Here is a 23467-nt window from a genome sequence, read left to right as displayed (position 1 = left end):
AATAGTGTACTAATAACTAATGTTGGTGCACATATATATATATATATATATATATATAAAGTTGATTATGATCAGGAATATCCCATCTGTACTTTCAACCCAGTCTCATGGCATTTCGTGTTCACAAACACGATTTTTAATCAATTGATTCGTGTTCACCAACACGATTTTCCCCTTTTTTTCGTGTTGCACAGCACGATTTTAAAAGCAATGTATTTATATTGGTAGTCTCAAGGCATTACGTGTTATAGGAAGACCGGAAGCTGTGTGGTTCATGAAAACATGTTCTTACTCAATAGTAAGCCACAATTATTGCTTTTATTTGATCTCACCAGAATGTGTGACTCCACGACTCCTTAACGACGCATTGCGTGATGGAGTCACGACATTTGTTACATTTACGTGTCGGCACCACGCAAACAACGCCAATGTAAAGTGAATGAGGCTCCTTTGTCGTGGTGCACACATGCATTTCTACAACGTCATGCAGTGAGCTTTTTATTCTATAAAACGTTTTTAAAATCTACTTTATAGCTTGTAGTAACTCACGGGAGGCTTGTTTTATTTTATTTGTATTCATAATAATTTTTATTTTTCGTCAGACTGCATTATGGTGCATTATTTACCAAATTTGTGTTCTCAAAAAACAGTGCATTGTGTGTAATACTGTGATTTTTATTAAATTAGTTATTTTTTAAGGAAGGCCAGAGCTTCAGCTGTGTCAAATAAATTGTTCTCTTTAGTTTACGTTATTTAAAAGACAATTATATTCCTATTTGATCAATAAAGGGGTATTGTAGGCCAATATTAGTCATTTAAAAAATATATAATGATGATAATGATGGTGAAAACCACTCCCCCCACATCGGAATGACGATGGCTAATGACTGTATTTTAAATGCTTTTTGTTTAATAGTAATAATAATCATTTTTATTATAACAACAATAGACCAGAAGAAGATTCCGTCGTGCTTGACGGCAACGTGACGTAGCCACGTTACGTTACCCACAATCACCTCACTTTCATTAATTTCATCTGACAACGGACTACAGTAAGCATCTAAAATCAAGGGGAGTTTATTTCTTTAAAACACGAAATAATATTGCTTTTATTTATTCCACTGTAGCACAGTCTCTATAGCAGGGGTCGGCAACCCCTGACACGCGTGCCAGCATTGGCACGCGGCACCGTAACCAGTGGCAAACTAGGAATAAGTGGAATAAGTGTGCAAAAATATTTAAATTGTATTTTCGGATCCTGAACGAGACCGCCGCCAGAGCGCGTCTCCCCGTTACCTGCCATGGACGCAACACAGCCCCGTTCTCTTTATCTCCAGGTGACTTTCTGCCGCTTTCCTCCGTGGTGCAGTGCTGATCGTTTCACCACGGAGGAAAGCACTTCACTAATTGCAGTACCCATAAGGAGCTGTACAAATGTCGCAGTTTTTGCGTGGCTGTGTATTTAGTTGAAAGCCCAGTGGCGATCTGCTCATCTCTCATCGAAATAATATGCTACAAAGGGGCGGTCTGGCCATCTGTGTGTTGAACTTTCCTGTCGGCTCCCAGACCGTAGTCGAGGAGGGAAGAAGCAACAAGCTTCAGGTTCAATAACCCACTTTAGCTTAAATGACTGGAGAGAGGCGAGCTCTTCTTAGGAGGCCGTTGCATTTATTTAGCTGTTCTTCTGTTTCACAAAATACATCAAAGACCTCTGTTTTTCTGCTGCCTCGTTTCACTTTCAGAAACAAACACACGTTCCCTCACTGTCGCTCTACCATCCACACACACACATGCACAAGCCACACCCCTCTTTCTCTCTCTCTTAAAGGGACAGCGATCTCATCTCACTCTGCATGACCCTAATATCATAGCATGTGTGTTCTGGAGAATCACAGAACGGACGATCGTCCTTATTATTATGCCGTTTAAACCAATTATTTAAATGTGTTTGTTAAATTCGACATCATGTAAGTTGCGCTGACAGGTCCACACACTGCTTCCCCGCAGCGAGGCTCCCCCCGCCCTCCTGCTGATAGTTCGCTCCTCTACCCCCCCCCGTTGATAATTCTCGATCGTTGGCAAGCTGATAAACATTTTTTTTTAAAATGGCACTTCATATCAAAAAGGTTGCCGACCCCTGCTCTATAGCGTTTCATTCCTGGATATAAGGTTGAGTTTTGTAGTGTGTTTAGCTTTTACAATAGGCTACGCGCAACCTACTGTAGCGGCCACGTCCAGCTACCAGCTACTAGCGGCCTCCGGCCTTCCGGTCAAAGTTTTTAGCTGGATAGCATTTATAGTTTATACAGCTACATGACATTAGCTGTCCCCGGCACAGTTGGATAGTGGAGGTGCGTGCTATAAAAATATGTTTAAATGCATGTATTTGCACATGTGTTGTAAAGACAGTGTTCAACACAGAGTTTTAATAGTGGCTAAAGGGCATCGGCGATGGGTTGGAACAAAAATGTGGAACTGGAGTTTTTCCAGAGGATTTGACTGGCCAGTGGGGACCACCCAATGTCCCACTCTGAATCAGAAATACTTAATTGATCTCAGGGGGAAATTGGGATTGTTACATTGTAGAATTCAAATATACAGTAGAAAATATAAGAAAAACAAGTATGTAAAAATATGTGCATAATATAACAATATGCAGTGTTTCCCCTAGGTCTACTGCTTTGAGGGGGGGGGGGGGGGGGGGGGGGCTGAGGGGAGGGAGGAGCTGTGGATTACTGTTATTGATTAATGCATCAGTGTTTCTTAGGGTAAAAAACACTAAACTCACAACTTAAAATGAAAGCATTTAATTTTTAATTTATTTAATAAAACAACACATGTTCAATGTGAAAAGTGACAGTAGATATAGCACAATTTGGTGCTATATATAAATATATATATATATATATATATAATTATTATATATATATAAATTAAAGTATTTTTATAAAAAAGTGTTTTTAAACACCTTGAATTTCAGGGGGAGCGCGGGGCTCCGTTGTCGGGGCGCTGCGCCCCTCCAAGACAATGGTAGGGGAAACACTGATATGCACAGTATAAATGCATAATGTGTGCCAGAGTAATGCTCAGATTAATTATTATTGCATATAGAGTAATGCACAGATTAATCATTATTACATAGAGTATTGCACAGATGTTACTGTTATTCTAAATAATCCTATTTATTTTTCCTGTTTTAAAGCTTCATTACAACGCTTACTATCACCAACACACACATATCCACACACACACACATATAAAACCAACGGCACTTTTAAGAGCCACTCTTTCTCTCACTGTCTCTCTTTCTATCACTCTCTCTCACTTTCTCTTTCAATCACTCTCTCACTTTCTCTTTCAATCACTCTCTCACTTTCTCTTTTAATCACTCTTTCGCTCCTACAAATGGCTGGAGGGTCACAAAAAAAGACCTGCTCAAACTGTAGAGAAAATATTTACTGTGGAAATAAAATCTGCCCACTATGTGAACATCCACAGCCAAACAATGTGAGACTCAAAAAGAAAATGGACAAATTCCAAAGCCAGCAGAAGCAGTGGTTGTCATCCATGAGTAAAAACAGAATCAAGTCCCACGTTCTTGATGACGCCGCCCTTCTGGTATGTAGTTTACAGAATTATCTCATTCACCAAAAGTGTGAAAAGTAGTTTTATTACTTTGACAGAGGATTATAAATGAACTGGTATTGCTTCACATCCACAGTATTAATTGTATCATTAATGAGAATATAATTCATGATTAATGATTTTCAAACAGAATTAACTATTATGTGTAGGAAGTTTAGAAAGTGTCTCATAAGTTAAAAATCCCAAATGTATCCAACAAAACATTATGAACAAATCATTGTTTTTATTATGATGCCAGGATATTAGGATCAATTCAAATGTAAACAACAGTTTTGTGTATTTATCTAATTGATCTCTCTACCTCTCAACAATTATTTTCCCAGCTGGAGAAGTTGCATGCCCTTGGCTTGAAGCCCCTGCTGCTGCTGGCGTATCCCCCTACCAAGAGGGTGCCACGGACATCTAAAATGAAGGTTTTGATGCCCATGCATGCCCAGCTTAGCCCATCAGCCAAGACATGCCTCGACAATGTGGCCATTTTCAAGCTGATGGTTGCAGGTGAGATTGCATTTATTTAATAACCATCTGCACGAGTCACTCATGCATATATTGACTATCTGTTATACAATGTGTGGTGTTGATTTGTCCTGTTTATTTCAAAGCAACAAAGAGAGTAATTTTAAAGAGCTGGGGTCTCATTTATAACTATTATGTATGCACAAAACAGGGCTTGAAAGAGGTGTATGCCACTTCCCATGCAAAAGTTGTAATCTATGTATTTTTTTTAATTTACAGAAGATTATGATGACAGGGGAAATTGTCTATGCAGATGGTGAGGTGGTGAATTGAAGCCAGATTGTAGAAATACATGTTATAAGCATCCTTATACATATAATAAAGCCTATGAGTCCTAATTATATTGCAGGCCAAAACTTAAATAAATACATTTTGTTCACTTATCAAACTTCCATTTTCCAATGATAACCCAGTGTGGGGGATACCATTGACTTTTGCAAATATTGAAGCAATCAGTTTGATTGCTGTAAACATTTAATTACTGTATGATACTCGTAATGCTGCATGGTGGACCACTGGCACTGCTAGGACCCCCTGCATGTAAGAATTAAGAGGGGACAAGTGTTCTGGGACATCCTCCACCACAATCAGAGTCACAGCAACACAGTCAGAAAAAAAATGTGTTTCTTCTTCAAATAAATTGCGCTGAGCAGTGGCTCTGTGGACAACCCTCAGCTTCTCTGGCTCCTCTGCCCTGATGCCAAGCAGATACCTGTGGGCGACATCATACTCAATCAATCTTTTTTTTTACAGTTTAGCTTGATTAGGGTTGCCTTTGTTTGCATGTTTTGCACATTGGCCTAATTTCATATTTTATAATGTATGTGTGTGTATTCCATGTTCCTGTTTTCAAACATTCAATGTTCAAAGGTGTTATTGTCATATGCACCGCTACAGCGTAGTTGTTGGAAATGACAATCTTAACTCCCAGGCTCCTCCAACAATGCAGCATACAAATAGTACAAGAAGAAATAAAATAGTGCAAGAAGAAACTAGTCCAACAACGTAGGTGCAAAACTAACATGCAGGAATAAGTCAAATATATACTTATAAAATAGAATAAGATAAGACAGAAAGTAAAATGAAATACTAATATGGGGAGGCATGAATGAAAATCTTGTATAAACAGATGTGGATATGTATAAATATATTATATATGAACAGATAACTAACCAATGCAACATTATGGTATTATACATAATACATAAATAAATAAATATGTGGGCTTTTAAACAGATTTGTACTACAAACCCTTTGTAGGTTGGACAAGACTCAACCCAGAGCAAGAGGAGAACCCTGACACACCAACACCACCCCAAGACCCACCCAACCAACTGCCCGATGGAAGCTACATCTTAAATTTGGTGCCATGTGATCCATCACCCATCACCCATAGACAGCAACCACAGGAAACAGCAGATCCACCACCACACCAGGCTCCAAGCACCCACCCACCACCACACCAGGCTCCAAGCACCCACCCACCACCACACCAGGCTCCAAGCACCCACCCACCACCACACCAGGCTCCAAGCACCCACCCACCATCACACAAGGCTCCAAGCACCCACCCACCTAAACACCAGGCTCCCAGCACCCACCCACCACCACACCAGGCTCCCAGCACCCACCCACCACCAAACCAGGCTCCCAGCACCCACCCACCACCAAACCAGGTTCAAATTATGCTGGAACCATCACACCAAATCCCACCAATGCGGCAGCCACGTAAAAGAACCAAAACAATCAAAGGTATGTTTAGCTTATATTCTACTCACATTTAGATGCCACATAAGCATCAGTAAGTTAATGTTGCGATTTTTGTAGACGTTCCAAACATTGATTTATTAAAGGCCGGACTCATATTTGAGTCCGGACTCATATTTGTCTTCAAATGTTATGCATGGATGCTATATTTATGATTTGCACACATGCACATTTTGGAGTTAAAACAAAGACACAACAGACTAACCTGTATGTATGTTGTCTGATAAGCTGAAGTCACATTCATTAAAACCTTTCTATAGTTTATAATTTAATAGAAAGCTTGCACATCCTTGCTTAGTGTAATATAGTGCTACAGAGCCCAAGTCCCAGTGTAATAAATATAAGACTAAAACATATCCAATCAGTAGCAAGCTATGTAAGATGTAATAAGTCGATTAGCACACACAGCAACATCCCGAAGGAATGGCAGAGAAGCTAAGATTTAAAAAAAAAGCATGTGTAGACTCTTAAACTTCTGTGATTTCTCAGTAGGAAACACTAAATGTGCTTATGTCACACAGTGGAAATATTTGTGCATTCTGAGTTGAGCCCTATACAAAAACGTACTTTACCTTGTAATAATGTATTCCATACAATTACAGATTGCTCTCACAACCATCTCGAGGTGTTCCCTGTCCGCAAAATAATAAAGACAAGGAACCGGAAGGTAGGATAATGATTACCTTGATGACAGTGTTTGCTGTTGGACAACTTTCTGAATTTGTATAGCAATTACTTTTTCTTACCTTGAAGGAATGCTGTTGTCCAATTCACAATATTAAGCTATTTGTGTAAACATCCTGTAAATCCCTCTAGTCGGTCAGACTTCTTTTTTCACGACTATATGTTTTAATATATGCAAACAATACATGAGTACTTGTGAAAGTACAAAGTTCAAAGAGCATACAGATGTACAATATCTTTGTCTGCCTGCCACAGGGGGGACGGAGCACCTTTATGACTGGGAGCCCTGCACCATTTGGTATGTTAATTGTCTTTTGTACAATTACATCTATTGTGCTGTTAACATTTGTGGTAATTGTTGGCACGCCATTATCTTAGGTGGCATTTCCAAAGAAAAATGCAAAAAGTTCTGCTGTCTGTAACACCAGCTATACACAAGTTATTTTAAATGTGCAAAGTCCACACTAAACGATAAATTGAAACTAGGTAGTTTATTTAATTAAAGCTGTGTCAATATTTGATTACACCACAGAGACACCAGGTTCACGTTAGCTACTCTAGCGTTAAGTCCACACTTACTCAAGTATTAGTAAATAATCACCAAACAACAACAGAAATGTAAAGGAACTAGGACAAAGAATTATGATTCGACATTCATCTACAGATAGTGCAAATCAACAACAGTGACAATCAAGTGGTGAGACCGTGAACTACAACAAAGGGTAATATATCAGTACCCTATTATTGGGCAGATCAAATTGTAACGTAACAAACGCATCATGATATCATTTCCCCAAGGGGATCTATAGACTGTTTGTTATCTATCAAATGCTATTTGATCCCTTATCTTGGAATACAATGTGCCTGTTGGAGGAGTTATTATTCACTTGAAATGTTGTGCTGTAAGGCTCTAGGGATGCAATGATTTTACATTTTGATGCTATGATAATAGTCTGAGGAAACATCACCTTTGGGTTTTACAATTATTACACTAAGGATGGATGAATGTGTTCTTATAAGGAACACATTCATCCATCCAGAGGTTTTATAGGATTTTTCCACAACATTTTGGCATTTTCAGCTGCTGAGCCTGTTTACCTTTGTTAACACGATTAACCCGTTTTCCATATTTTTCAATGAGCAACAGTTGCTGTAATGAACCTTAACGTACCATAATGTAGTTGTTTAGAGAGTGAGAACAAAAACACTCAGTGTAGCTGAACTGTTAAAAGTGACATTGGTTAATCGCTGCATCCATACAGTGGAATACCAAATACTTCATACAACACTGCACTTGTCTTCAAACGTTTCTAAAACAGTATAAACATTTTAAAGTAGCCTAATGAAAATCAATTGAATGTGTATTACTGCTCACTAATTCTTCTTCACCCTCCCTTTATTTTATTTCTTTCTCAGTGGTATGTCCTGGCCTCCATCCTGGCAAGCAGCCTGATTCCCACCCCATGCAAATCCCATTGCCAAACAAAACAATAAATGGTTTGGTGTTTGTATGGAATTAATAAAGTGCAACAGTTTAACAACTGCAACAGACTTAACATTTTTTTGACTTGAAGGATTGTTGCATTGTTTTATGGCCACTGGCAATTAATTTCACAGGTGAATTGCATATTGATGTAAAATGAAGCTCGGCGCAAGTTCTTTCAGGAAGACTGGGTATATATATATATATATATATATATATATATATATATATATATACATTCACTCCGCAGCTGCATATAATCAGCTCATCACAGGCGTTGTCTTTAACATATTACATTTCACCTCATTCTCCAGCAGCCAATCACCGTGCTGCAGCCAAACTTTAAAATGGCAGTCAGCTGTTATTTCAGGTTGTCATGCTGCCGCCCGCCTCCACCCCATCCACCTCCTCTCATCACATCCACTGCCAGGAGAGCTAATCCAAAGACCTCATCACATCCCCTCTTCATCCCATCTTCTCATCAAATCCAGATCTTCAGCATCATCACCAGTGGCTAGACCCCGGGGGGGTTCCCTATATGCTCACGGCTCCATTTCCCCCTTTAGATATACCATTTCAGGATCAGGGTCTAATCGCAAAAAACTTAACATTTATCGTATGGCATGTGTCAATAAATGTTCTTTAAACAAAATGAAGTTTCTCCTGATTGAAATACACAGAAGCAGCACACAAGGGGTCCTTGAGATGATAGTACATTATTGAAAACATTAATAACATAATGCTTAATGCACAAAACATCAAGAAATAAGTTGCCAATGCTTCAATCCTTTGAGAATACACTGTTTGTAGGCTATTTTAATTTAATAAAACATTACATTTATAAAGCGCTTCTGGTCCTCAAAGCGCTTACAAGCAAGTAAAACAAAAATAACAAAAGTAGAAAGTGCTAAGCTAGGTGGAATAATGGAAAGGGGTTAGTTGATTAGGAGTTGAAGGCAAGAGTGAAAAGGTGAGTTTTGAGAGATTGTTTGAATGATGTGAGTGTTGGTGGATCTGACATGGCTGGAGAGAGAGTCGGGGCTGCTGCGAAGGCCCTGTCACCCCAGGTCCGGAGCTTTGTCCTGATGGGCTGCAGTAGGTTAGCTTCTGCTAACATCTGAGGCAACGGGTGGGGGCAAGGTTGTTGAGGGCTTTGAAAGTGAAAAGTAATATTTTAAAGTCAATGCAGTGTTTGATGGGGAGCTCTTGATGGGAGGAATTTAGTGTTATTATTCTTTCCCCAGTTAACTAAGCTATGCTGAAGTGCCAGTAGATAACTTCTAAATACCAGTACAGGGGCTTTAAAGGTTTTATACTCGGTTTTTTGTGGTCTTTTTGGACAGCGGATTACCCATGATCCTCAGCCACCGTTGCCGTGGAAACGGAGCCGGTCCACTCTCAGCTACCTGCATAACCCTAATTTATTTCAGATACCAAACACACTTTTTACGAAGATTGGTGTCACAAATATCAAAACAATATATGTGTCGATAACAAAATACATCCATCATAAACTAAACTGGAAACAGCAGTATAATTTGTCTTGTTAACACTTTAAAGTTGAGTTTTTTTTAACCCGTACCGCCTAGTGGTTAAAGCACGTTATTGCATTTTTTTGTTGAATTATGTTATATTTGATGAAACATAAAAATATTAAGAGTACATACATAGGGGGAAAGTAGAAGGTCAATCATAGAAATATAGATGAAAATATTAAGGAGATACTGTTGTGATCTCCACAATAAAACAGTTTAGTGCAGGACGTCCAAAGATATTAATAGGATGATGTGCAAAACAGACAAACTAAATAGGCTTCATTTAAACATTAAAGAATACTTTAAGTTAAGGTCTTCTTTTAAATAAGAAAAGGCTTTGGGGGTATCTATCTACAGACAAATATTGAGTCTGGCAAAGTACTTAACGTCTAATATATTGCATAGTTTGTTTTGGAACTTGACAATCAACTTTCCTGCAATGTTAACTAAGTTGAAGCACTTATTTTAACTGATATTATACTTAAGCAATAGCTCATGACAGGCCGTGGTATATGCTCATTATATCACAGCTAAGGGGCGTGGTTCGGCCCGACGCGAAGCGGAGGGTCGACAACCCCAACGGTATACTGTTTTTCTCAGACGCGGAGGGATACTGACTTGTTGTGAAAAGTAACTTACAATTCTACCCATGGTATACGCTCAGTATATCACGGCTAAGAACCAATCAGATTGCTTGATTTGACTTGTCCGTTTTATAAATATGTATTATACTCTTATAAGATGTATCTAGATAGTATAAAAAATATGCAGAATATGACAGTTTAATGGTGGAGGTACAGAAATATCGATAGATGTCTTGTAATGCACTGTTGAGGAACCTGCGACCCAAGATTTTAATCTCTGACCTTTTTCATCTCTGACCTTGTCAGGTATTGAACATCCAATAAATGAGGAACAGAGAATTATTAAATATAAAACATAGAATTTGTGTGATTATACTAAATGATTTCCAAATAAACACCACTGCATATTTCCAACTGTCACACATGCTGCTGTAACGAAAACATTGCCCCGCTTGGGATCAATAAAGTATATCTTATCTTAAGATGATCGATGGCTACTGCCATATTTGCAAAATTTGCCTCCGAACCTTGACAAGTGCATGTTTCAAGGCTTATAAATGGACAACAGCAGGGGTCACAAACATAAGACCAGCTGTTAAATAAAGCTCTTCTGACCTTAGCTGTCATGTGGGTATACTAATGCTGCCCATTATGGGCGCAAGCAATTTTCACCCATTTATTTATATGTTTTAAATGTGATAACACCACTGTGTTTCGTATCCCCTACACCTCTAGGGGTGTACACAGTTTAATACTGGCAACTTCTTATTATGGGAAATACGAAAACGTCTTTTAAAACTAAAATTCCCAGTAGAGACGTGCCATGGAACATGGAACCCAAACACACAATAGCCAGCATGTGTAGTTCTGGTGACGGGGTGGGGGAGGGGGTGGACCCGTCCGACTCCAGTTTTGGACCATGTGTCGTGGTTCCATTCCATTTCAAAGTGATGTTGGACGCTCGGCGCACTGCCACTCCAACATCCAATCACAGAGCTTGAGGACTATCACAGGGTTTGTCCATGGATGGGTTTGTCAAGCAAAGAAGAGAGAATACTTACTTCCGGGTGTAAAATTCTCAAAAGCAACTACTATGAGCTGCTCCGACCCTCGGTCCTGACGGACTCCAAAAGTCCGACATTATACAATCAAACAAATAAACACAAGAATAATTGTGTGTTATTGTTGAGTAAATAACACTGTGTGGTTTAGAAAAGAATACAAAATTAGAAGTACGAGTTGGGAGTGAGAATGTGTTGGTATTTACCCTGCATTATGCACGTTACTAATAAATAATTATGTTAATGTATGAACTCTATTTACAATGTATTCACATTAATAGTTCGTAATCAACGAATGACAAAATGCAGTGACAAGAAAATAACCATTGTATAGCACTTGTTTGAGTAATAAGATGCAGTTTAATATAAAGGCAAGGCAATTTGTTTTCATACACATCAGCAAGTCAAAGCGCTTTAAATAAACGGAAGTACAGAATGTAAACACATTTACACATTACTATGAACTCAGTCGGGCGAAACAAGAGCATAGTTTCATATATAGTGTTTTATAATGTCTTTATTTTGTATTGCTTTAAGTGTGTTTTGTCATTATTATGGCGTGCACCAGGGTGTGGACGTGACACGTCGCTTGTGAAAGAGCTCTCCAGTGCCTCTGTGTTGCTAGGCAGAAACCTTTACAGGTCTTCTTCCTCAGACTCAGGGCTAGTGTAGTCATTGTCATCCGACTCCTCAATGTCCTGCTGTAATTGAAGATCATGGCATTCCAAAGCGGCTACACCGCTGTATGCATGTACAGCCTGTTTGTGTTGGCTTTTGAGGAAGTGCCACCTCCGACTGAGGACACTCTTGAGCCCATGTGCAGCATCCTCTGTCAGGTCACCGAAATCTGTAGAGGAATAATCACACAGCAAAAGGGCTCAATGTAAACAAACCATGACAATTGCAAATCTCTTTGCATTGTACAATGCTGCATATGTAAAAACACTACAAAATAGGTAAATCCATGTTAAACTGAAGGATGTTACTATATATTGGGTGCCAAATGGGATATGTTGATTAATGTTGTTGGAGATTTGGAGGATGTTTAAAACCAACCTCGTCTCCGCGTGTCGTTTGATAAGATGGGTAAATTCGTAAAAAGGAAGGGATTAAGAAACACCAGAATGCAAGTGAAACAATAATCTTGTTTTAATGATACAAAGTAACAATACAAATACAAAGGAATCACGAAGCACTCTGCAGAGTACTCCGGGCTCAGGTTCTACCACGTGTGAGACAGGTCTCAGGAACGGCCAGTCAAAAACAAGAGCGCGAACCAAAGGAAAACAAAGGATTTCATACTAAAACACAGGAGGAGGTGTGTGCGTGCTTTCCCCCAGAGGTCATCTTATTGGGAGAGACCAACACATGGCCTGTCGCACCCAATCAGTGCGACACAGCAGAAGAAACCCAGAAACCAAAAGTCTCTTTCAGTTTGACGAAGACCAGACACCTTTTGGTGTCTGGTACGAACCTGCTCTAAACAACAAGTTTCCTTATCTTATTTCACATCTTGCAGCCAGCACACACACATCTCTTCTATGGCCCTTTGTCCCTGAGTCCATCTTCCCCCCTCAGGTTACCACACACAAGTTAAAAGTATGTTTTAAGATATAGTTGTTATAGTTGGCTAAATATACGTAATACATGTAAATCACTTTCATATCAATAATAACGAGGAACACATTACCTATGCTCTTAAGCAGTATTAGAGATGCTTTTCAAATAGACAAACTTCACACAGGCCCAATATAGAGAACACACTCATCTGTCCTGTTGTCTTTCCAGCCATTTGAGCTATTGTTCACATCTCTACTTCAAATAAAAGGTTTCACATTGCATATTTCCAGCTTCCTTTACACATACTGTTATTATTAATACAAAGTAATTAACCACACACATCTATTTAAAACAAGTAGATTTCCCTGATAATTGACATGCTGAAAATCTCAAGTCTCCCCCAGCTCTCTCGTCCCTGTTATAAAAGCTGCTTCCATTTCATATAGAGTAATAAAACATGTTTAAGCTAATTTCTCCACAATGTTTGTAGCCATTTAGTACCCGCACATGAAAGAATAAAAACAGAGGTATAGTTGAACAGTAATCACGCAGCACATATATTTACTGCAATGAAAACACACACATTTGCCCTAAGCATGTGTAACGCACCCTCTTCTTTTATGAGGGAAACATTCCAGAGTTTTGGAGCTATCCCCAAATTAGGATGTCCCCTGCTCACATCCCTCTCTAAACACAAAGACTTCACCTGAATATATTGGGGAGGAAAAATGTAATTTGTCCCTTCAAATGTAACACACATGAATATATATAAGGTGACATTAAAATGAATATACCAGATTTAACTTTCCTGCCATAACACGTTACTTTAATACTTCAAATAATTCAAATAATACTTCAATTCCCCCTTTTTGGTCTCGCCTCACGAGACCAACACACATAAGACATTTGAAACAAAACTACTGTCATTCTTTGATACTGTGTCTGTCCCCCTTCATTAAACCTTTGGGAACAGAACACAACTTTTCATGTCAGTGAAGGAACTATCAGAGTGAGAGCCTGAGTGCCAGAAAGCAGCATCCTTGCGTGTTGTTGAATCCTCAGGCCCCCCCCCCCACCCCTCAGCGGAAAACGCCAACAAGGGCAGTTGATAGGGAGGGGGAGATGCGGCCTTTCCTTCAAAGGTGGAACTGATGAATCTGATCAGAGAGAAGTAGACTCCTCTGCTGCCTCGAGAAGTCCCCCAGCCCGCTGACGCCAGCTTCCAAGTCGTCTGCTGTAGGGATGTCCGCGTTGATGATAGCCAGGTCCGTCCGGATGTCGTCGAGGGTCCTTCCAGGTGATTTCCCCGCTGCACACTGGCTCCAGTGGTACCAGATGTCCCCCTTTGCTCCTCGGCGGACGGCATGAGATGTCCTCTGGGTCACTCTGTAGAGGCCGGAGAACCTGGGGTTGAGTCACGTAGGCCTGACGAACTCCGCTGTGTCGGCCTCCTGCTCCTCGGGTCCCCCTTTTGGCGTCAGCAACCTGTGTGGAGAAATCTGATACCCACCCCTCAAGTCTCTCTCAGGGCTTCTGGGCCCTCAGGTGTTTGACCCACCACTGGTAGGCCGCTTCAGAATTCTAATACTTGGCCTGTGTCAACAAAATAAACCCCAACATCTTCAGGTGAACTAAATATCTCAATAGCTCTGAATTCCTGACAAGCATCTGTGTTATTATAAATGAAATCCTTGAGATCCTATTTAAAATCTAAATATAATATGAACTGCTAATGTCTCTGGTAATGGAACACACTAATGTTATGGTTAAAAACAACTAAAATCATGATACTGACAAAGTGAATAATTTCCTGGTGATACTGCTTCTACCTGTCACTGCTTAGATATTATCAAGCTGAAAAATGAATACAGAAATCCAACATACTGTCATCAAATGTCTTTCTATTATGAATTTAAATTAAATGTATCCCCCTAATGTTACCTCAATAAAGTCTATGGCTTTTACTTCTTTACCAGGCTAGTTACAAGATGTTGTCTAAATTAAATTCTATCTCATTACATTAATATGTTTTAACTTAGCTGTAATATGTTGTTTCTACATTTCAAACCTCAGTTACTTTAATACCTGTTGAAATATTACAAAATTGTTTTCATTATCACAGTTCACCTTCTCATTCTCATTCTGGAATTACCTCTCTCAGTAGCCCCTTGGCCACTGATTCTGCATCTGTGTTACCTGTTATAACTCAATCAATATTAGAAACATGTCAACATTAATCAAACAGTATTTTATCCCCAGATATGGAGCAGGTTAAATCTAAAACTGTCAATCAATGGTCAGATTGAACATCTGAGTTGGGGCGGCAGGTTTCTTCCAGTCCCTAAATGAAAAAATCCCACACTCCCCCTTTTTACACATGTACACATGTGTAACAAAATCCTGTATGGGAAGAAAACCTTCAGGTAACCAGTGGTTACAAGAAAATACCAAACATTATTCACAAAAGTACATCCATTATTTGTCACAGTAAACACTCCAGGGAAAATAAGTGTTTATTTCCAGCTGGCAGTCCTTAAAGAAACAGAATCTTTAGATTTTAGTTTGAGTTTTACATTTGCAAACCGCCAACTCCTGTGGGAATTAGAAACGGGTCACATGTGCGGTTTTCCAAATGTGTGGAATTGTAGGAAACCTGTGTTTCCCATGGAGCTCCAAAATAATGTGTTAGTCTAAAAACATGCTCGGTTAGTCATTGTTTTAGAATCATGCAGTTGCACTGATCACATGCAGAAATTCATTCACACTCACACTGTCAGGTTGTAAAGTCAAGTTTGGTCAGCCCTAGAGTCTGTCATTGATAGGGCTTTTCTCAAGTCACCCTGTCAGTCAGGGTCAAAGGTCATTTGGTCTCAGTTTTATTGGCCATGTGTCGTGCTCTGCAGAGACTTTGATATTTCAGCAAAGGCCAGTATCCTCTGTCTACAAAAATCAGTCCTATATGGAGCGCCATCATTATCAATTCACGATTACCACTTTAAGTCAGATATCTCTAACTTGTCATCGGGACGGCTGCTTCCCACATTTTCCTGCAACTTGGTACAAAACTCACTTCATAATAGTACTACTACTACTGCAATTTATTTACACCTAAGTAGTATTAAAATGTCTAATAAATCTAATTCAGAAACTTGTGTACATAACTATTATCTTAAGTCAAAACATTACTAGGATCTGTGTAGCTCTGCATTTGATAGCTCATTATACTCATTTATCTTCAATTCTGGTCTACTTAAAAACAATGTTAAACTCTTTAGCAGTGTGTGGAACCTTGGGTGTCCGAACATGCAACCATCACCCTTTACTTTATCAAGGATTAAAAACAGTTTCCATCCTAAAGCCCTCCTATGGTAATAACTATGCCACAATGGTGAAATCAATATTGTCACAAATGAGATCACTACTTTATTCACACATGAATAAAAATCTCTTGTAGAATAATTAATTAATATGATGGAAAGATTGAAGAATATGGTTCTACACTGTGCTACCCCAAAACACCCCCTGCTTAAAGTGTAGTGCATACTTCCCTCATGTCTCCCCCTTTAACCCTTAGTGTGTTTTTAGGATGATTTTCTCATTTTACTTTAATAGTTTCCTCTTTACTGCTATTTTGAATTTACCAATAGATTAATTCATGGTTAATACCTCGTTTTATCTTTACTTATTTATCAAGTCAATTCAAGTTCTTTAAATGTGGTGTCTTCTATGTGCGTTTTGTGAATAAGTGTGTTTATGTGTAAACTCACTCATTCCCGTTCTCCTTTTCTCCTCCCCTGGTTGTCTCAAGCCGTGACCCCGACCTCCTCACTTCTAATCGACCATGCCAACTCCTCTGATTCTGTCTTCTCTTCAGTCCATCAGCTCTTGAATCCATCCGCTGTAACTCTTTTAGGCAGCCTTTGGCCCAGTCACATCTGCAGCCCACATCATGCCACTGTTCTTGCACTGCTTTGCATTTCATCTCCTCCTTTACAGTCTCTCTGCTGCTTTATGGAGGGCGGATTCTGCTCTCATGTCCCCCACTCTGCTCCTGTGCCAAATCTCGTGGCTCAGCTTCATGCCCTGTCTGAGGGACTGATGAGAGTATTCCTGTATGTCAGCAAGCGGTTTGGTTCTGGATGCCTCAGGTAGAGACGGTTCAGCTCTGGTTCTCTGTCTGTTTGATGGAGAAGGAGGAGCCTCCTGTTGGGTTAGGTCTTTTGTCTGCTTGGAGGGACGGGGTCGTAGCCTTTCTAACTCAGAGGGGGAGTCCAGGTCCCGGGACGCATTATCCATAAGAAATCTAGCACACTGAGATTAAATCAATCCAACCCTTTCCACTCTGTCTCTTTCTAATCATACTATCTGTCTTAGTTGCTAAATGCCATCTAAACAACACCATTAATGTCTACTAATGATATTACAAAAACTCCCTCTATAAATTGTTTCATCCATTGTTACATATCTACCCAACCTGACTCTTTCAGGAAACCATTTTCTTCCATAAATTGAAATACCTGTTTCAAGCATCACATATTTCACACACTACGAAAGAACATCTCCATACTTTCTCCAATATTTTAAATCCCACTGTTACTTAGAACAATAGTAAACCTGCAGAGCACACTGATCAGATCACAGTAATATAATTTGACTCAAGTGTAGGCCTATGTCTACTTTCCATTTTACTTATTACTTTTGGTGAATATTTATTTATATTGTGTAAATTCCTTGTCTATGATGTGCAAACAGTTAGAGTATAAAAATGTGTTTTTCTCAATGTATTTACACTCCACGGATTCTTGAGTTTACTCATCTCCTGGTGTTGTCGTTCCTAAAATTTTTAGCAAAGACAAAACTCCCACTACAACATTTATAGATAAATTGATCTAGCAAAATGAACTATTTTCTAATTCAAAATGTGACTAAAGAACAATTATTTGTCTTTCACAAGATGGTGGTCTAACAGAATGACTCTTGACCTCATGGGGTCAAATAGATTTAGCCATGAGGCGGCTGACTTTAAAATGAACTGGGACAAAGAAACCACATGCATGTGGGTACATTATAGTTTAGAAATATAACACAAAACAACACTACTTAAAAATAATAACAATTCAAATGACTTCTGGTGAAAAGCATGAAGAACAAAACAACTTAATCTACTCTCAATGTTCATGTACACCATCACTGTGTATTTAATCAGTAGTTACCGGTTGTATCCTTAATCAAACTATTTCACCATCTTCCCTTATTTTAGGTTACTCATTCAACAATATGACATTCTCCCGAATAGTAGTTAACTTTATATAACTTGTACTCTCTATATTTTAGAAACAACCTTACTTTTCTCTCTCTCTCTGTCTACTCTCCAAAACATCTAATTTCTCCTGACCACAAGTTTCTCATAAATCACCCCTTTGTGTAACCGTGTGAGATGGCTGGAGTAAAACCTCGTGCAGGACCTCTGTCATGCTTAAACATTAACAGATTCCCTCTGACAAACTTACAAAAACCTTCTCTTTACTTTCTACTCTTTTGTTCCTGTATTTAATATAATTTCCCCCTTGGAATATAATTAAGTACAATCCTTAGTTAATGACAAATACCATGAAATTCACAACGCAATGCAACGGTATCAATCAGTTCTCAAAGACTATATTTAAATAGCAGCAAATCATTGTTCCTTATTTATTTCAATATGTCTACCACTTCAAATCACACATTGATCTGTTAATTTTCTATGTATTTCACTCCAACTTCAGATCACTAGAGAAAAAAGCAAGCAGACACCCTCCGGGCCGCTGCTGCTCTCGAGAGGAAAAAGGGGGGGGAACTCTCACAGACAAATACTGACACCCCCTTCTCTCTCCCCTGCTGTAGCTCTCAGTCTCCTTAGGAAAAGGGGGGCTTCTTTCAACAATTAACACTTCTGCTATCCTTTTATTCAATTTTTCTGCTTGAACCCACTGTCCTCGTAAGCTCTTAACTCACGCTCCTCTCATTGAAATTCTCCTTTCATTATGACTTCGTATCTATTCATCTGACTTAGGCTGTTTCATGTTCAATAATATATTCTATTTATTCACAAGAAATATATCCTCCTTACTGTCTGTCCAGCTTTTATTGTCCGATGTTTATTTCAACAAGTTTAGCAAGCCTCTCAGCGCGCTTCAACACCGTCTTTCAACGATGTGACGCTGACATGGAGTCGTAACCCAGGCTTACAGAACTCTTTATCGTGACGTTTGGCTTTATAGATTCAACCCCAACACACCAAAGGATATAGTGAGGCCCGGTCACTTCAGAATGACTTTCTGAAGTTTGCGTTACTCTCCTTTGGATCACATATAACATAAATAACTCATCTCCAGCCCCGTCGAGCTGTGGATTTGTTATTTTGAGTCAGTCTTATATGGAGACTTAATACTACCATTTGACTACTCTTAGACAGTCTAACTGTGGGGACTCTCTACCTCCACTTTTCAAGCCAGGGACTCCAATACCCTTCCAGCTGCAGGAACTCAATATCCTACTTTCCAACTAAAACACGTATTTGTATTGTTACTATAAAAACACTGTAAACTTCGTCTGACAACCCTAAAATTTGGAATATGGTCAAATCACAGGTTTCGAATTAAATCGTGTCTTCTCACCTGGTAGCCTATTGTACAGAGCTCTGTTTTTAGTTGTCATAAGAGGCCGAGATGTTTAGCCCTGGACTATTCCGTCCGCTTGCCGCTGGTGGTCTCTTCCCCGAAAACACCCCACTCAGACACGTCGGGTCACCACTTGTTGGAGATTTGGAGGATGTTTAAAACCAACCTCGTCTCCGCGTGTCGTTTGATAAGCTGGGTAAATTCGTAAAAAGGAAGGGATTAAGAAACACCAGAATGCAAGTGAAACAATAATCTTGTTTTAATGATACAAAGTAACAATACAAATACATAATCGAATCACGAAGCACTCTGCAGAGTACTCCGGGCTCAGGTTCTACCACGTGTGAGACAGGTCTCAGGAACGGCCAGTCAAAAACAAGAGCGCGAACCAAAGGAAAACACAGGCTTTCATACTAAAACACAGGAGGAGGTGTGTGCGTGCTTTCCCCCAGAGGTCATCTTATTGGGAGAGACCAACACATGGCCTGTCGCACCCAATAAGTGCGACACAGCAGAAGAAACCCGGAAACCAAAAGTTTCTTTCAGTTTGACGAAGACCAGACACCTTTTGGTGTTTGGTACGAACCTGCTCTAAACAACAAGTTTCCTTATCTTATTTCACATCTTGCAGCCAGCACACACACATCTCCTCTATGGCCCTTTGTCCCTGAGTCCATCTTCCCCCCTCAGGTTACCACACACAAGTTAAAAGTATGTTTTAAGATATAGTTGTTATAGTTGGCTAAATATACGTAATACATGTAAATCACTTTCATATCAATAATAACGAGGAACACATTACCTATGCTCTTAAGCAGTATTAGAGATGCTTTTCAAATAGACAAACCTCACACAGGCCCAATATAGAGAACACACTCATCTGTCCTGTCTTTCCAGCCATTTGAGCTATTGTTCACATCTCTACTTCAAATAAAAGGTTTCACATTGCATATTTCCAGCTTCCTTTACACATACCGTTATTATTAATACAAAGTAATTAACCACACACATCTATTTAAAACAAGTAGATTTCCCTGATAATTGACATGCTGAAAATCTCAAGAAGAATGTTCCCTCTCCCAGCTCTCTCGTCCCTGTCATAAAAGCTGCTTCCATTTCATATAGAGTAATAAAACATGTTTAAGCTAATTTCTCCACAATATTTGTAGCCATTTAGTACCCACACATGAAAGAATAAAAACAGAGGTATAGTTGAACAGTAATCATGCAGCACATATATTTACTGCAATGAAAACACACACATTTGCCCTAAGCATGTGTAACGCACCCTCTTCTTTTATGAGGGAAACATTCCAGAGTCTTGGAGCTATCCCCAAATTAGGATGTCCCCTGCTCCCATCCCTCTCTAAACACAAAGACTTCACCTCAATATATTGGGGAGGGAAAATATACTTTGTCCCTTCAAATTTAACACACATGAATATATATAAGGTGACATTAAAATGAATATACCAGATTTAACTTTCCTGCCATAACACGTTACTTTAATACTTCAAATAATTAAAATAATCCTTCAATGTTTATATAGTGCTTAACAATTAGTCAATAGACAGAAAATAATCGATTATGATCTTGATAATGAATAGTTTCAGTAATTTACTATTTCACTTCGGCCCGACACAGTAACAGATGTGTTCTACTTATGTAAGACATGCAATGTGTTGAAGAGGTGATGAAAATATTCAAATGTTAAGATCTCAGACATACTGCTGGTTTTGATGCCCTCCAAAGTCTGTCCTCTGAGTGCTTCCACTTCTTGCACTTCCTTCAGAAGGAACATGATGTGCTGCGACATCTCTTTCACCAGGATGCTCTGCTCCTCCTCCAAACGTCTGACCAGCATTACCTGGTCAAAGACAGACCTCTTCAACCTGAGGTGTTGCCTTTAGGTTGAGGAAAGGAATGGAGTAGTGGACAAGGAATATTTATTCATAAATTATATTATTACAGAATGATTTTCATTTCTGAGACACGAATCTTTGTAGCGATAGCATTGGTTCTCTATAATATAAACTAATAACAAATATTATATATTTGCAGGTATCACCATTGCCTTTTCTGCCCCACGATAAACTGTCATATTTTGGTATAGACTAACAAAACAACAAGCCAAACTAGCAATTATCCTACCATTTCCATGCCTCTCCCATGGTAAGATGTAGCCCTCTGTCAGACTGCAAGCCAACTCCTCGTCGATCTGTTCTTCCTGCACTCCTGAGTTGTATTGCACAACTTTTTCACGAAGCTTCTTCTTCAGCTCTCTCATTTTCTTCCTATTTCTTTGCCTTGCCTGGCTGCTGTCTGCAAAGTGAAACGGAAACAAAACTGTGTCATGGTGCCAGAATGTTTTTGAAGTGTAATTTCAATAACTACGTTTGAAAACAAACCATGCTGACGATACAGATCTTGCTTCCTGCGCAAAAGAGTGACGGTGATGTTCTCAATATCCACCCTCAGTCCTTCAGTACATCCTGGGGCTTAGACTCTAAATAGTTGCGAAAAAACAATTGGCGAAGAGAAACAATCAGTGACAGTCTCAGTTTCAACATATGGCCAACTTATATTGTGTGTCTAAACTTACAGTAATTAACAGATGTATATATGGAAAACCTGTGGTATGTCTTACCTGTGACCGCTGCTGTATGGTCTCCTGATCAAGGTTGTGCTCCTTTTTGAAGTCGCTGAAGCTGGCAGCTTCCACCTTTGCCCTCTCTGTGATCTTTACCAAAAAAAGAAAATGTCAGAGCAAAAGCACCATGCAACACCATAATGCAAAGAACACCAGTTTTCAGTACAAGACCTTCAGAAGAACAGTTGAAACATTCGCAAGGTATGGCCAGCACCTAAGAAGCAGGAGCAGCATTTTGTGACAATATCAATATCATCTAAAATGACTGCTGAGGCATGGGCCATTTGAAACATTGTTGTGGATGTGCAATATGACAGTGAGGATTACCTGCATGTTACATCCATACAGAAGAAGTCAACATTTGCCTTCTTGGACATCTCTTTTTGGAGAAACATTGGGTACGCGTATATTTCTCCACGGAAGTGGTTCAGTCCTCGTAAGAGAAACCCATGTCTGATTAATCAGAAGAAAATCTAGTTGTTAATAATAAACTGACACAGCAAGGCCTGGCTTAAGCACTCATCTCTGTCATCTAGGTGGCTATAACAACAAATATCACTTGGATGTTACAAATGATGGATCAATTCCGCTCCACAATCAAAAGTGTTTAATGCTTCCAATTCTTACAAAGACTTAGACTTGGATTGCTATTAAAACTGAAATAATGAGACCAGACTCAAGAACCAAACACATATACACACAAAGACACACTTACAAATACATACCTGCAAACTGCCACTTGAATGCCCTCCTCGTCTATCTGGGCACCAGACTTTTTTGACATCTCTCTGCCAGCGGTGAATTTGGCAGTACTACAGACGGCACTGTCATTTCCCTATAAAGTCAGTTTATTACACACAAGTTTTGACATATACAAAAAAGAACACCACAGGTGTAACTGCAACTATCATAATAAGAAAAAAAACGTACACTTTTCATGTTGCCTCTGACAAGGTCAACAAATTTTGCGACTTCCTCGTCCTTTGCCAGGAACAAGCCCTCATAGACATACAAGTCAATAATAAAAATCACAAAGCACTACATTACTATGATTTGTTTTAATGTCTGTTATGGCTACTCAAAGACAACCCCAAGGGCTACTATTTGTATTAGCGGTGTGTTCTTTATCATTTTCATTAATACCTATACCTACCCTTTTGACTTGGAAAAGCGGTAATGCTTGTGGTTTCCATCACAGCAAACAGCCAACATGTCTGGAGAACATGCTGGACAAACAAAGTGATGGACCTGGCACATATCCTCTTGTTTGTACTGACAGAAGCAAAACTCGAAGAAGCTTCGCTGAAATGTATCAGCACAGAT

The 23467-nt window shown here is 39.3% G+C and overlaps 2 protein-coding genes and 1 long non-coding RNA gene across 5 annotated transcripts; 1 reads left to right on the top strand and 2 right to left on the bottom strand.

Annotated features, from left to right (window-relative positions):
* The first annotated feature begins 3400 nt into the window (after positions 1-3400).
* LOC307045786 (uncharacterized protein) lies at positions 3401-8160 on the top strand. 3 transcript variants are annotated; one of them, XM_079691737.1, is made up of 6 exons: positions 3401-3618; positions 3969-4143; positions 5422-5913; positions 6531-6595; positions 6868-6910; positions 8029-8160. In XM_079691737.1, the coding sequence occupies exons 1-6, from the start codon at positions 3406-3408 to the stop codon at positions 8130-8132; spliced, it is 1092 nt and encodes a 363-aa protein (XP_079547863.1). In that variant the 5' UTR covers positions 3401-3405; the 3' UTR covers positions 8133-8160. The 3 variants fall into 3 exon arrangements, with proteins under 3 accessions (XP_079547863.1, XP_079547865.1, XP_079547864.1); XM_079691739.1 differs by lacking the exon at positions 6531-6595 and having other exon boundaries at positions 3405-3618; positions 5422-5807; XM_079691738.1 differs by lacking the exon at positions 6531-6595 and having other exon boundaries at positions 3405-3618; positions 5422-5837.
* A 3605-nt stretch (positions 8161-11765) lies between these two features.
* Positions 11766-21729, bottom strand: LOC307045796 (uncharacterized protein). The gene is made up of 3 exons (XM_079691757.1): positions 21646-21729; positions 21223-21398; positions 11766-12122 (listed from the first exon to the last, which is right to left on the bottom strand). The coding sequence occupies exons 1-3, from the start codon at positions 21663-21665 to the stop codon at positions 11911-11913; spliced, it is 408 nt and encodes a 135-aa protein (XP_079547883.1). The 5' UTR covers positions 21666-21729; the 3' UTR covers positions 11766-11910.
* Positions 21730-22455: 726 nt separating this feature from the next.
* Positions 22456-23112, bottom strand: LOC307045801. The gene is made up of 3 exons (XR_013809999.1): positions 23075-23112; positions 22870-22979; positions 22456-22597 (listed from the first exon to the last, which is right to left on the bottom strand). It is a non-coding gene; the product is annotated as an uncharacterized lncRNA (long non-coding RNA).
* Between the last annotated feature and the right edge of the window lie 355 nt (positions 23113-23467).

The sequence above is a fragment of the Notothenia rossii genome (genome assembly GCF_949606895.1).
Source record: "Notothenia rossii genome assembly, chromosome: 7".
Lineage (NCBI taxonomy): Eukaryota > Metazoa > Chordata > Actinopteri > Perciformes > Nototheniidae > Notothenia > Notothenia rossii.
The sequence above is the reverse complement of the archived record's forward strand: the minus strand, read 5'-3'. Positions and strand labels throughout refer to the sequence as shown.

What these genes read in the sequence shown, in the direction of transcription:
- LOC307045786 (XM_079691737.1), top strand. Translation starts at nt 3,406, where the DNA reads ATGGCTGGAGGGTCACAAAAAAAGACCTGCTCAAACTGTAGAGAAAAT. An exon ending in AAGAACCAAAACAATCAAAG is followed by an intron (nt 5,914 to 6,530) that starts GTATGTTTAGCT and finishes ATACAATTACAG; the next exon opens with ATTGCTCTCACAACCATCTC. An exon ending in TGGGAGCCCTGCACCATTTG is followed by an intron (nt 6,911 to 8,028) that starts GTATGTTAATTG and finishes TTTCTTTCTCAG; the next exon opens with TGGTATGTCCTGGCCTCCAT.
- LOC307045796 (XM_079691757.1), bottom strand. Translation starts at nt 21,665, where the DNA reads ATGGGAGAGGCATGGAAATG. An exon ending in ATGGGAGAGGCATGGAAATG is followed by an intron (nt 21,399 to 21,645) that starts GTAGGATAATTG and finishes CTCAACCTAAAG; the next exon opens with GCAACACCTCAGGTTGAAGA. An exon ending in GGAGGGCATCAAAACCAGCA is followed by an intron (nt 12,123 to 21,222) that starts GTATGTCTGAGA and finishes ATTCCTCTACAG; the next exon opens with ATTTCGGTGACCTGACAGAG.